At 55.2% G+C, this 13,341-nt stretch overlaps 1 protein-coding gene across 11 annotated transcripts in view; it reads right to left on the bottom strand.

Moving 5' to 3' along the window:
- Sfi1 (SFI1 centrin binding protein) overlaps positions 1-13,341 on the bottom strand; it is a 77,774-nt gene that overhangs the window by 1,685 nt on the left and 62,748 nt on the right. For 10 of the 11 annotated variants that reach the window (XM_013520410.1, XM_013520407.1, XM_013520409.1 and 7 more), the window contains 13 exons: positions 12,980-13,158; positions 12,151-12,226; positions 11,568-11,663; positions 11,095-11,171; positions 9,972-10,074; positions 7,284-7,380; positions 4,281-4,441; positions 3,750-3,824; positions 2,980-3,054; positions 2,675-2,851; positions 2,335-2,594; positions 1,386-1,490; positions 1,057-1,243 (listed from right to left, as the gene is read on the bottom strand). In XM_013520410.1, coding sequence (XP_013375864.1) covers positions 1,057-1,243; positions 1,386-1,490; positions 2,335-2,594; positions 2,675-2,851; positions 2,980-3,054; positions 3,750-3,824; positions 4,281-4,441; positions 7,284-7,380; positions 9,972-10,074; positions 11,095-11,171; positions 11,568-11,663; positions 12,151-12,226; positions 12,980-13,158 — 1,668 coding nt within the window. The remainder of the gene's footprint in view (positions 1-1,056; positions 1,244-1,385; positions 1,491-2,334; positions 2,595-2,674; positions 2,852-2,979; positions 3,055-3,749; positions 3,825-4,280; positions 4,442-7,283; positions 7,381-9,971; positions 10,075-11,094; positions 11,172-11,567; positions 11,664-12,150; positions 12,227-12,979; positions 13,159-13,341) is intronic. The other variant, XM_013520408.1, reaches the window with a different exon arrangement.

Genomic DNA, 13,341 nt, shown 5'->3' with positions numbered 1-13,341 from the left:
CCTCAGCCTCACACCTCCATCTTGCTCGGAGCACATGACCTTGAGAGCTTGGTTGAAGGCAGTTTTCCTCCTGTCCCACCACACCTGTAGCCTTCCTCCACCCACTCCCACGTCCCCTCTTCTCCTGGGCAGTGCGCTTGCCCCTTCTAAGGCCACCCCACCCGTCACTCCCAACAGCAGGGAAAGAGGCCCTCCTGAGCCCACACCCCACCCCGGCCACGCTGAGGGAGGCACTGGTGTTCTTGTCCGCATCCCACTCCCCTTAGGTACCACCTTCGTAGGCAGCCTCAGCCTGTCTCTCAGCCCCTGGCCACCCCTGCAGGGGCCCTCGACATCAGCCTGTCCGCTGTCCCTCTATATTCTCATCCTGGGTGACCTCAGCAGCTTCCAAGGGTTCAACAAACTGTGCTGAGGACTCCAGCCCTGAACTCTCCAGAGATCAGTCTCAGCGCTGCTTTCTTCCAAATCTGACGGGGTCAAAAGGGACTCGGGGTGTCACTCCACACCAGGCCCCGCCCCGTTTTCCTGTATGCATACAAACTCATCCCTCCCAGGTTACTCAGGCCAGGACCCTAAGCATCACCCTGGAGTCCTGCTTCTGTTCACTTTTCCAAGAGGATCTGTCCGACCCGGAGAACTGGCTGCAGTGCCGAGGCTTCTATGGCAGCACCTATTGTCTGGGTCATGTGGCTCGCAGCTGCCCAACCACCTGGCACTGGCACTGTTAAAGACCAGAAGCGGTGCCCCTGCTAGGAGTCCTTCAGCAGCTCCCGCCTCTTTGCCATTCCACACTTTGCATGGTGCCCTGCCGGACCCACGCTGTGGGTTTACACAGCCTTCCTGGCTGTCCTGCCGTGAGGACAGAAGCTTCTCGGTGTCCTTCAGATCGGGTGTGAGAGGCACCTACACTTACTGAGTGAATGAGGCCTCCTGTGTCTTTCCAAGCTAGCGTGTTCCAGAAACAATGGGTACAGCTGTGTCTATAGTGCAGAGGAATGAGGAAGGTCAGAGCAAAGAGTGGGAGGTGCTGACCGGGCGTGGGGGTGGAGGACTTACCCAGGCTGCCGCTCCTGCCCTGAGGGGCCTGAAGGAGGAAGGAGGCAGGAGTTCTGGACTTGGACTTGCCGCAGAAGGTGCCCTCGGGCCAGGAGTATTTGGCAGGGCCCCAGTCAGGAAGGGTCTGGGCAGAGAAGGGCCTGCTGACCAGGCCAGACCTTGGCCCTGTTCCTGAGGCTTCTCAGGCCTGAGAGAGGGAAGGCAAGATGGACAGGCTGTGGAACCTTTCTCTGGGCCCCTCTGCACTGAACAGGAAGGAAAGCGGGTCAGCAAAATACAGGCCCCTGGTGGAAATGTCATGTTTGGGGGGCCATGACCACATAACCTACCCCTGCCCCTTGAGTGTTCCACACCCTAGGGACCTCTGGCTTTGCACGGGTTCCAGCAGAAAATGTGGGCATCGTGGCTGCTTCCTTGCCGAGCGGGCAGCACTGCTGGGAAGAAACGTGGGGTCTATTCCTCTGGCTGATGGGGCTGCAAGGGGCCAGTTTTATAGGAGGATAAAAGACAAAGCATGCTTCTGTCCAAGGTCAGCAAGTATGCAGGGTGGACCTGGGCCTGCAGAACTTCCAGCAGTACTAGTGAAGGTTGTCTGATACTGTGGGTGTCTCACCCATGGGTACTTTGACCCTAGAGACATGGGTGTCCCTAACATGTCACGGGGCAGCAGCCTCTGAGACTTTAGGCTTCTACCAAGGACAGGGAGGGGACAGAGCAGGGACAGGGGCCCAGGCCTGGTAGAAGCACCCTCCCGCTCTCAGCCCCACTGCCACGCCGGTCCCTGGTCAGGCCCGAGGCTCTCTGGCAGCAGTGGTTATTCCAGGAGTCATCAAGTGCCTTGACAAGGGGCACATGGGGGAAAGGTTTGGGGACACCACCCAGGGAGGGGGCAGAGGCAGGTGCCAGGTCTCAAAAGGTGGGATCTCTGACAGGGAGTCAGGTATTCTGGCTGTAAAAAAAAAAGGTGAGACTGGCAGGCCTGGGGTCCCTCTGCCCAACAGCCCGTTGTGTGTCAGGACGGGGGAGGGGCAGGAAGGTGATGCAGGGAAAGGGCACCCATTTCCTCCGAAAGAAGGGTCTGCAAACCCACTGCCTTCTCTCCCATACACCCTCGGCAGGACAAGATCCTGCCAGAGAAGAATGCTAAGCAACTCAGCTGTGACCGGGCTGTTAGCGGCCTCCCGGCCCTCCCAGGGCCCGGCTTCCTCCCACCTGTGCTGTCACAGCTTTTGTCCCAGGAGAGCGCCAGGAGGAAGAGGCACAGCGTGCACCACTCACAGCTCCGGAAGCTGGGGCTCCCCAGCAGCGGGCACCAGGCCACCCAGGGCTGCCCGACGCTGCTGGGCTCGCAGTCGCTTGGCTTCCGAAGTGGCATCCCCAGCTCCAGCAGCAACAAAGTCAAGAAGGGGACCCTCAAATGCCACTCTCCTGCTGGGTGCAATGGGTGCTAGGTGCTGAGACTCCCAGCCTGCGCCCAGCACCTTCTGTTTCCAGATCTCAGCACAGCGGCGGACTGCACGTTGGAGACTGTGGGCCGCCTGCGACAGAGCTTCTGTCAGCCCTTGCCCTGCCCTGCCCTGCCCTGCCCACTCCTCACAACAAGGGGACCTGGGCCTACCTGGACCTGCTGCTGCGCCTGCAGCTGCTGCCGGAAGGCCTTCATGCTGGCTGCGAAGCGCAGGAGCTGGGCTGCGCCCTCCTGGAGCAGCTGCCGGTGATAGGCCTGCACTGCCTGCTCCAGCCGAACCTTCTTCCTCCTCCTTTCTCTCACGAAGCCCAGCCATGCAGCCCAAGCCTCCAGGGAGGGCGGCGGGTGAGGTCAGATGTCCCGCTCAGGGCTCCCTCAGGGATCTGCCAAGACCCACCCCGCCCAGACCACTGTCCCCCGCCCGGCAGGAGCCGCAGGATGTGAGCCCCTATTACCTTTGCCTGTAGACAGAAAGCCCAGAACCACAGGGCCCGTGCTGTACTCTGTTGCTCCCGCCTCTTGGCCTCTAGCTACAGCCAGAAAGACTGGGTTACCCAGGAGGCCACCCCGGCCTTGTGGCCGTGTTCACTCTGCCCAGCTCATCCCTCTGCTTCCCTCCTCCCACCCAGAAGGGCACAGCCCAGGCCCGGCCATGAAGTGCTCAACACACTTCCGATCTGTGGGTCAGAGAGTGATATTAGGAAAGGAGGAAAGCGGAGGAAGGAGCAGGTGGGGCCAGCAGGCTGGGCTCCTGAAGGACTGCTGTAGGGAGGTGGGAGGAGAGCTGGAACGGTGCTCTAGCAAGGACAGCAGGAAGGACCATGTGCTTGTTGTGCAGAATCTGTGAGACCCTTCTGGCTTTTTTTTCTTTTTTTGAGACAGGGTCTCACTATGTAGCTCAGGTTGGCCTTGAACTCACTATGTGGCCCAGGCTGGCCTCAAACTCAGCAACCCTCCTGCCTCAGCCTCCTGGGATTACAGGTGTGCGCCACCACACCCAGCCTCTTCTGGCTCTGTAGTAAGACTTTAGTGGCCTTGAAGTGACCAACCTTCTAGAAATAGGAGAAAGCTGATGGTGGTGGGAAGTGACTGGAAGGGTTAGGCAGTGGCAGGGAGTCCTCTGACAAAGGCCAATTAAAGAATCAATTAGGGTATGGGCTGGGATTACCCACAGCCAGGCTGCTGAGCCAGTGGGAAGAGGGAACCTGTGTCATGCAGCTCCCACCTGTCGTCTCCACTGGAGGAAGCAGGCCCAGCTGAGTCTCTGCGCCAAGAATTGCGTGCTCTGCCGCCGCAGGATCTGGGGAGAAAGCAAGCACACAAGTCAGCCACACCCCAACCCTGGCCCGTTGTCCAGCCCAGACCACCTGCAGCAGCCCCAGGATGAGGCTTCCAGCCCACATGAACTGTCCTTCCATGGCCAGATGTCATCTTAGATGATGCACAGGAAGCGGGTGTCTACACGGCCCCGCAAATGTCCCCAGCTCCAACAAACCAGGGGTCAGGTCGAGCCAGGGTTTTCTCCCAAGCCGCCTCCCCCTGGGGAAGACTCAATTCTGAGGCAGGCTGCCCCAGCCTCCGTTAAACTTCTGGAAAGACTCCAGAAAGCTTGTTTCCACAGGACCCTCAAACCACCCAGCACCCATGCCAGCTACCTTGAGTTTTATTTGAAAAGATGCCCCCCACGAGGTGGGCGCCTGGCTTGGAGAGCCCCTGCCACGTGAGAGGGAGCTGGAGCAGCTGCCACCCGCCTCACCCTTTTCCTGACACACTCCAGATGGTGCGCCTGCCACCGTGCCACGGCCTCCCGCAGCAGCTGCCGGTGGTGGTGCTGGGCTGCCCGCTCCAGCTGGGCTTTCTGCTCGGCAGCCCTCTGGCTGTGATCCCGCCAGCGCCGAAACCAGCTGCGGAGACAACCTATAGCAGATGCAAGCCAGAGTTTGTCTTTTATAGGATTTCCATTACAACACAGAAGTCTGGAGAGCAGAGGAGGTTTGTGGCGTGGAGACGGGATGTCCAGCCCCTGCGAGTAAAATCTCCACACACGGGCCAAGTGTGTGCATGAGCCGTCAGCGAGCATGCGCACCCTGAGCACTAGAGCCAGACCTGATTATGCTGTGCCCCCGAGGACCCTCCCAGAGCCACAAGCCTGCCACGGGTGTGCCAGGCCGCAGGGCCGCACACAAGGAGTCGTCAGGCACCGGGAAGGAGGAGCCCCTCCGGCTGGAGCTGAAGCTCCGAAGCAGAGGTGGCCTCACTCTACAAGGAGGAGACCAGGGCTCAGTCCAAGAAGCCAGTCCGGGCCATGACCACACGCTTCTTTGCCAGCCACATCCTGACTACTGGCTCTGCGTTTTGTTTCTGTGTCGCCAGATTCTCCGTTTGGTGAATTTTCTTGGGCCCGAAAGGTTTCTTTTCAAGACAACAGAGAGGGTTGGTACTGGGCACTGATGACACCTGGATGGGGAGCCCTCCGGGAGACATTGGAGGGTTAATGTCTGTCCTGAGTGCTGGCATTTCTTGGGTGCTGCTTTAAGAGTGTACGTGTCTGCATATGTATCACCAGATCTTCCTGAGTGACAATCTTGGTAGGTAGGTAGCACACATCCCCATTTTACAGATGAAGAAACTAAGACTCGGGAGGGATAACTTGCGTAAGGTCTAACAGCCAGGTTATGACCCTTAGCCAGCACTATCCCTAATTCTTTTTAGAGATGAGGTCTTGTTATATTTTGAAGGCCGACCCCAAACTCCTGGGCTCAAGCAACCCTCACCCTCCCAAACAGCTGGGATTATATATAGGTGCACACCACCACACCTAGCTAAGCTGCCTCCCCACCGCTTTTGAGACCGTATCTTGCTCTTTTGCCCAGGCTGAGCTTGAATTCCTGGACTCAAGTGATCCTTTCCCCTCCTGTGAAACCAGAACTACAGGCACACACCACTGTGCCCCGCTGCCTGCATTTTTTAAGCACTCCATTTGATGTGTTTCGTATCTTCCCCTTAGCCCCTGCTCCCCTAGGACCCAGGGAAGATTTGACTGAGATGGAGACCTTAATGCAGGCCAAGAAACTGGTCCACAGGCATTTATTTATTTGGTGCTGGAAATTGAACTCAGGGCTTTTCACTTGCCAGGCAGGCACTGTGCTGCTGAGCTACATCCCCGGCCCCACACAGGTATTTACTGTGTGCCTACTATGTGCACAATGTTTTGCTGGCCAGGCTCCCAAGACCCTTGTGCCATCATGAACACAGCTATTCCAGGGCCCACGCCGAGCCACCTCCCCACTTCTGGTCTCTCTCAAGGGAAGTCCTTCAGAGAAAAGTAACTTCAGGCTGCATCTGGAACCTGTCCCCTCTACCTTCCCACCACGGCCAGGGGTGAACACTGTCCAGTGCAGTGGGCAGCCCACCCAAACTGTACTAGGTACAAAAGTTCTTTTCAGACAGAAGTCAAGGATGAGATAAACCCCTGCTTTCTTAGGAAAGAGCTAGAAACAGTGCTATAATCAACATATACAGCATGGTCACAACCTAAACAATGCAAATGAACTTTTGTTCTATAGCAAACTTAATTATTAAGTCAAATAAACAACTTGAGCAGAGCTGGGCCTGGTTGCACACACACACACAAAAACAAAACCCAAAACAAAAAATAAAACAGAACCAACTTGACAGATTTTTTTCCTGTAGTCCAATTTAAACTACTTGTAATTATTTTCATCTTTTAATTTAAAAGAAATTTTTAGAGACAGTCCCACATGCTGGCCTCAAACTCCCAGTGATCCTCCTGTCTCAGCCTCCCAAGTGCTGGGATTACAGGGGTGTGCCACTACATCCAATCTTATCTGAGCTGCGACCTTTGGAGTACTGGATTTCCCCACTACGGGCCCCCAAACCACATTAGGAGCCAAATCTCCGCACGTGTCTCACATAAAGGGGCACCAACCCCTGCCCTGGACTCTGTCTGAGCATGTTTATATAGCAGGTAGTGGGCCTTCCTAATGGGCCGACTCAGAGTAGGTCGACTAAGCAAGTAACTGATCCCTGGACACACAAGAGACCAACTATACAAAGCAGCAGCCAGGGTACTAATGCCACTGGGGCTGACCTGACAAGCAGCTCTGCAATGGAGGGACTTTCCCATTGAAACAACCCCCTCCCTGGCCCCCTAGAACTCGTTCATTCCAGCTCCATTAATTTCCTTGTGGATCTCAGGCCTTGGTCTTTTATTTCAACATAAACTGCTTGAGAATCAGCTAAGAACGGAACGTTACGACGCACCGAACTGAACAGTGCCCCCCCTCCTGCCTTGCTGCACCAGGACACTCGTGTCCTTCCTGAATCTGAGACTGTGCGCTGGGAAATAGGGTCAGTCCCGATGTACTGAGTTAAGATGATGTCGTACTAGGGCAGGGTAAATCCCGACTCTAACACGCCTGGTGTCCGTAAGACTCAGACTCAGAGGGGACCATCCCATGGAGGAGGAGGCTGGGATGGCCAGCAACCAGCAGAAGCAGAAGAGTAAAGGAGCCTTGGGGGAGAGCTCAGCACCGGGGACACCCTGACTTTGGAGTTCTAGTCCCCAGCACTGGGACAGAGTAATTTCCTGTTGTCTGAAGCTTTTCAGTCATGGGCGCCCGAGGAAGCTAGTGCACATGAAGAGGAGACAGACTGTGGGGAGCACAGGGACCCCCAGGCCTGTTCTATACCCTTCACGTTCCTCTCAATACTACCTGCTTCCCCGGGCCGCACTTACCCCTCTCCAGCACCTTCCGGGCCTCCCTGAGGGCACAGGCCTCCTGCTGTCGGTAATAAATCCTCACCGAGGCCACCTCCCGCCACTGGACCAGGACCTACAGGCAGACAAGGAAGAGGGAGGTTATCCTGACCTGGCCTGACTTCTGGGGACCTCCTCGGTCAGTGGTGGCGAGCCGACAGCGTGTGTACCGCAACGGGCCGTTCGCTATCACTGGAAGCTCTAGAAGGTTCGCCATCACTGTGCTAGGTCCTAGGCTCCTCCTGAGGTGAGGCCAAGTGGCTGAAATCTGGACCTCACACTTGTTCCAGGAAGCACTTGCCATCCACAAAGACCATCTAACAGACCTAGGGACAGAGATTCAGGGCCTTCTCAGGAAGGTACTGAGGTCCCTTAGGTACTGGTGCTTTTCTTTTTTTTTTTTTTTCCCCATCAGATTTTATTGGTACATTTTAGGCATATATAATGATCACATTCATCACAGAGAATATGTACTGCACATGATATAACTTGTGCTGGTACTTGACAATCCGAAGAATTTTGATAGTCCACATCATGCCATAGAACGGAGAACTTGTCACATGGGCTTTAATTCTATTATTTGTTAAACAGAACGTGTAAGACATGCACTTACCATGGTTTGGGTCTAAAGTGTCTTCCAAAAGGCCCGTGTGTTCAGAAGCAGGGCTTTGGAAGGTGACTGCGCCATGAGAGTTCTAACATCAGTGGATTAATACGGATTCATAATCTGACAGCATTTTTAGGAGGCAATGGAAATTGACGAGGTGGGGCCCAGGGGAAGGGAATGGGTCATGTGAATGTGATCTTGCGGAATTCTTTCTTTTTTTTTGGAGACAGGGTCTCACTATACATTCCAGGCTGGTGTTGAACTCTATGTGTCCAGGCTGGCCTCAAACGTGCAGCAATCCTCCTGCCTCTGCCTCCAAAGTGCTGGGATTACAGGCGTGTATCACCACGCCCAGCTCTGGGGATTACATTTTGTCCCCACCTCCTCCCTGCCTGATTTTCTCTCCCTCTGCTTCCTGGCTGCCCTGATGCGAGCAGCTTTCCGCCACCACACCCTTCTGCCATGATGTTTCCCCCTCACCACAGGCCTGTCAACAATGGAAGCAGCTGACCACGGACTGAAACCTCTGACACCATGCACCAAAACGAATCTGTCTTTAAGTTGTTTTTCTAAGGTATTCTGTTACAGTGACAGAAAGCTGACACCACTTTTCTATGAGATACATATGAAATCTAGTAACAAATGTTTGAAAAGGCAGCCTGGTTTCTACTCCACACAGTCATAAACTCCATTCCTACCAAAAAGGCCTCCTGAGAGGCCGAGGCAAAGGGAGGAGTCCTGCCTGGGCAACTTAGCAAATCTTTTGTCTAGAACTTTTTTTTTTTTGGTTTTTCTCCAGTACCGGGAACCAAACTCACGACCTTACGCTTGCCAGGCAGGCACTTTTGCCGCTGAGCTAAATCCCCAGCCCCTGTCTAGAACCTTTTAAAGGGCTGGGGATACAGCTCAGTGGTACAGCACCCCTGGGTTCAGTCCGCCCAAACTGCAAGAGGGTAAGGAACTCCTCCCTTCCAAGCTCTGAGACAGGCAGGTTCCTGTCTTCCTCCTTTCAGAGCAACAGAAATAAAGGCTGGCCTCAAAAATTTCCCGAGAACAGACTGGCCTTGACCAGATGTTGCTGTTCCTCCTCCACAGAACTTCCCCGGCTCTCAGGACCAGCCCCACTGGTGTTCCGGCAGGTGAAATGGTGCCACGCACGGCTCCTGGTAATTTGCTTTCCTCTAAAACATCTGGGGATCACGGACTACCTTTGTCAGTTTAATTGTTCGAACTCCCTCTTTAACACGTTTTCTTCCCACAGCATGCCCTGCCCTCTTCTCTACCCTCAGAGCAAGGGACCGCGTCAGCCATGTGCCGTTTCCCCATACCCATGCCAGTCAAGGAAACAAGGTGGAGGTCTGAGGCCACTTCTCACTAACAGTGACAGGGACCTCCTTTTCCTGGGAAGCTCTGTATTTTCCAGAAAGGGCTTGTGGCTGTGGGATCTGTGAGACTGGGGAGCAGGAACCAGCATCCTCTTCTGACAGATGAGACAGGAACTAGGTAATTTACTTTCGCCCAGTGGAAAGTTCCATGTGTATGGAAAATACTGGTTTTGATAGGAACCAGTTCAGTTGCTATGTAGCACGATTTTATTTTTATTTTATTTTTGGAGACAGGGTCTTGCTATGTGGTTCAGGCTGGCCTTAAATTCACTACATTGGGGCTGGGGACATAGCTCAGCAGCACAATTCCTGCCTGGCAAACACGAGGTCATAAGTTTGATTCCCGGTACCAAAAACAAATAAATAGACAGATAGATAAATTCATTCATTATGTAGCCCAGGCTGGCCTCGAACACTTCTCCTGCCCCAGCCTCCTGAGAGTTGGCACACCACCATGCCTGGCTAGTATATTTTTATTTTAATACGTACTGGTTCAAATTCCGTAAAAATACACCTACAGATACAAATCGATCCAGGTATGTGTGCTGCAAGAGAGTTACTCATTTTTTGGGTTCCTTGTTCAGTGCTATCTCTGGCACCAGCCTCTGCCCCACTCCCTGGCTGTGCCACGGTCTCCAAGCCCCTGGGTGACCAGCTTATCCTCCTGTACCTCACCTTGGAACACAAGGTCCTTCTGTAGTGGGCACTTGCTTGAGAGGATTTTCTGGTCTCATCTGCACGGGCCACAGTGTTCTTCCTCCAGCGACGTAATGCCCACCTACGGGTTCACGGGCCAGGGGAGGCCAAGAGACCCCAGTGTGGAGGGATGTAAGTATCCTCTGTGAACCACTCCTTGTTCTTCCCCACTCCTAAGGGCTCTGCTGCAGAGCATCTACTGTGCTCACAGCCAAGTTCAGGCTCATGTCTATAGCCAGTGGACACTGAGTATTTAGGATTTACCTGGGCTCTGGGTGAGCACCAGGGACCTAGCAACGCACAGGGGCTAACACCACATCCTCCTGCGTTTATGTGACCCACAGCCAAATCAGGCAATATAGGTGATTCATGGCATGATGAGAGAGGTACAGACAGATGGGGAGCTGGAGGAAGGTTACCCAAATCCGTGCGCACGCTTTTGTGGAGTTAGCTTGGGGAAGGCCTCTTCTTACTCCCGGTGGTCCAAAGGACCAAGTGGCATTTTATGGAACCCCAGAAGGTCAGAGGTTTTTAAAGTCTACAAGGTTCACTCCCACAGGCCATTCAGAATAGCACGTGCTGAACAAATACCAGAGAAAAAAGAAAAGAGGGAAGAGAGAGAGGCCTCCTGGGACGGAGCAACGGAGCTGGGCTTAGAAAGAATGGAAGGTGTGCCACAGTGGCTTCCAGGGGCTGAGAGATGCACGTGGGCCTAGAGGGCTGGGAAGGAACTGCCTGGGACGTGACAGGGAAGGGCGAGTTGCAGGCTCCGAGGCAGGAGAGGGGACAATGTCTCAAGAGGCTGAAACCTGCAAGTGGAAGCAGGGAGGGAAAAGCACACAGAGGAGCAGGACAAGTGCGGGGCCTCGCAGGCATCCAGGTTCTCCTTCCAAGGCTGGCCCTACGCACTGCAAGAGTTCAAGACATGCTGAGGTGGACAGGTAAATGCAGTGCTTGCTGGGAAAAAGCCAGAACCACAATACGGGTGGTATGAGGCGCTCAGGCCCATCCTCTGCCCGGCCAGAGACAGGACTCCCCACAGCACCAGGCTCTGGAGCTGCTCTTCCTCCCTCAGCCGGAACCCGAGACGTGCGAGACTCACCGGGTAAGCTGCCGGTTGTGCTGGCTCTCCCTGACCGCCACTTCCTGCAGGACGCTCCACACTCTGCCCTGGTAAGCCTGTGGACGATGAGGACTGGAGCCCAGCTCTGAGTCCCAGGGAGGCCTCTGAGGTGTATGTATATACCCAGAGCACTCACGAAGTGGGAAGAGGTGGACGGCCGCTGTTCCAAAGCCAGCAGACCCCGCCCCAAGACTGTCGCCCTCGGCCCTCACCTATAGGTCAAACCCCTGGACACAGAGCCACTTGTTCTGTAAAGCTGGTGCCTACTGTTTTCACGCTGCCCAGCAAGGACTGATGGCCTTTGTGGCTATAGAACTCATGGTCTGGGCCATCTGCTCTATTGAGGCTTGCTAGATTACTCTGGGGAAGGTGCTGGAGGAAAAGGGAAACGGTCTCCAGAAGCCTGCCCTGCCCCCACCACAAGGAGGTCCGGAGGAAACAGGCGCTCCTACCAGCCACCTTCGCAGTGCTCTTCGCAGCACGGCGCGCTGGCCGTGCAGGTCCGCCCGCATCAGCTTCTGCTGCTCGGCTGCCCGCAGGGCCAGGCTCTGTGGACAGAGGAGAGCATGACCACTGTGGGCTGAGCAGAGACTGAGGCGGGGGCTGGCTCCAGGTGCGCTTCCATTTTACACTCTGTGGGGTCATGGGAGCCTCGCTTTGCTCATCTCCAGCTCCATACTTCCTGAAGGTTTTCCGAGGATCAAATGAGGTAAGTGCCTGACTTACAGTAAATGCGTGATCTACGTCAGCTTAAATTATACACTGAGTAGGGTTCCTGTAAAGGTTATGTGAGAGATTTTAGATTCAGAAAGTTCAGATAAGAACAGCCCAGCACTTAAAAGAACGTGGAGTCTTGAGCGAATCGTCTCACAGATCTGAGGACACTTACTTGCTGCCTGCCCTCCTCCCCCAGCTCAGAGGCAGGTGGCTTCCCAGGCACGGCCCCGGAGCCCATCTGTTTGCTCTGAGTCACACGGACACACAGCTCCGCCTGTGCAAAAGCCACGCTCGGGTGTTCCCACACCGAAGCCTTACCTCCCTCCACCTGCTCCAGGCCCAGCGCAGGAGCCGCCCTGAGTGGAACTGTGCAGCCCGCACCCCGCTCGTCCTCCTGCAGGGAACGGATGCAGCTTAGCACTGCAGCCCAGCCCAGCCTCCCAGCCTCGGTCCCTGGCCTGCACTCAGTCATGAATACTTTTGGGGGAAGAGCAAGGTTATTTCTGAAGGGCAGGGTTTGGGCTCTTTCCCAGAGGAGTGCACTCACAGAGTGCACACAAATCCACAGGGCTTCGAGTAGTTTATGCTTTCTCATGGGCAGGCAAGCTGAAGCCCCCCATGGAAAAGGAGGCTGAGCATGACCAGAGCGTGGGAGATTCTCAGCGTACCGAGTACCACAATGGATACAGAAAGGCACCACAACAGGATGGTCTCTGCAGTGCACACAAGGCTACTCAGCCCCTTGTAGGCACGTGGTGTGAAAAATGCCACCACCTACCTGTCCCTGGCCAGTCACCCGTCCGGGAATGGCCAGCTATCCTCAGACGGGCCCATCAGCCCGCTCCCTGGGTGTGGTCATTTCAAATGGGCCCCCACCACGAACAGGATGAGGCCAATGGACAGGACCTCCCAGAGCCAAGAGTACCCCGTCCCAGCTGAGCTCCTGAGGCTGGGAGGGCCATGAGGTGTTCCAACATCCTGTCACTATGGTCTTAGTTTTACTTGCACCATTTCGGATTGACTTTTTGGAATTCACAGCCAGTATAACATAACAGAACATCTGGACAGGCAGGTGGAGCGGACGGTGCTGCTATAGTCAAAGCCGGCGTGGGCTGGGGACAGCTCTGAGGCAAGGCCGTCTACTCACTCTGTTCTGAGCCCTTGGGCACGCTCCTTCCAGACACAGAAAGCGTTTCTGAGCCGCGTGTGGTGGTGCTGGGCACAGGCCACTGCTTCCCGCTCCCGCTCCTGCTGACATGCTGCTGCCCGCTGGTGCCACACGGACCAGGACCTCCGCAGAAGCTGCCCCTCTGCCTGGAGGATGGCCTGAGGCAGGATGGAAGGAACAGAGCAGAACAGGTCAAGTAGGAAGGAGGCACAGAAGTCAGGGGAGAACCTGCAGGCCATAAATAATGATTAAGGCAAAAGAAATGGGGATTCAGGAGGTGCTCTGACCCAGAAGCTACCTGTAAACTCCAACAGTAATGACCACAGGTGTGCAGACCTCGC

Source organism: Chinchilla lanigera, unplaced genomic scaffold (genome assembly GCF_000276665.1).
Source record: "Chinchilla lanigera isolate Chin_1 unplaced genomic scaffold, ChiLan1.0 scaffold00054, whole genome shotgun sequence".
Lineage (NCBI taxonomy): Eukaryota > Metazoa > Chordata > Mammalia > Rodentia > Chinchillidae > Chinchilla > Chinchilla lanigera.
This window is presented reverse-complemented; position numbering and strand designations above follow the sequence as displayed.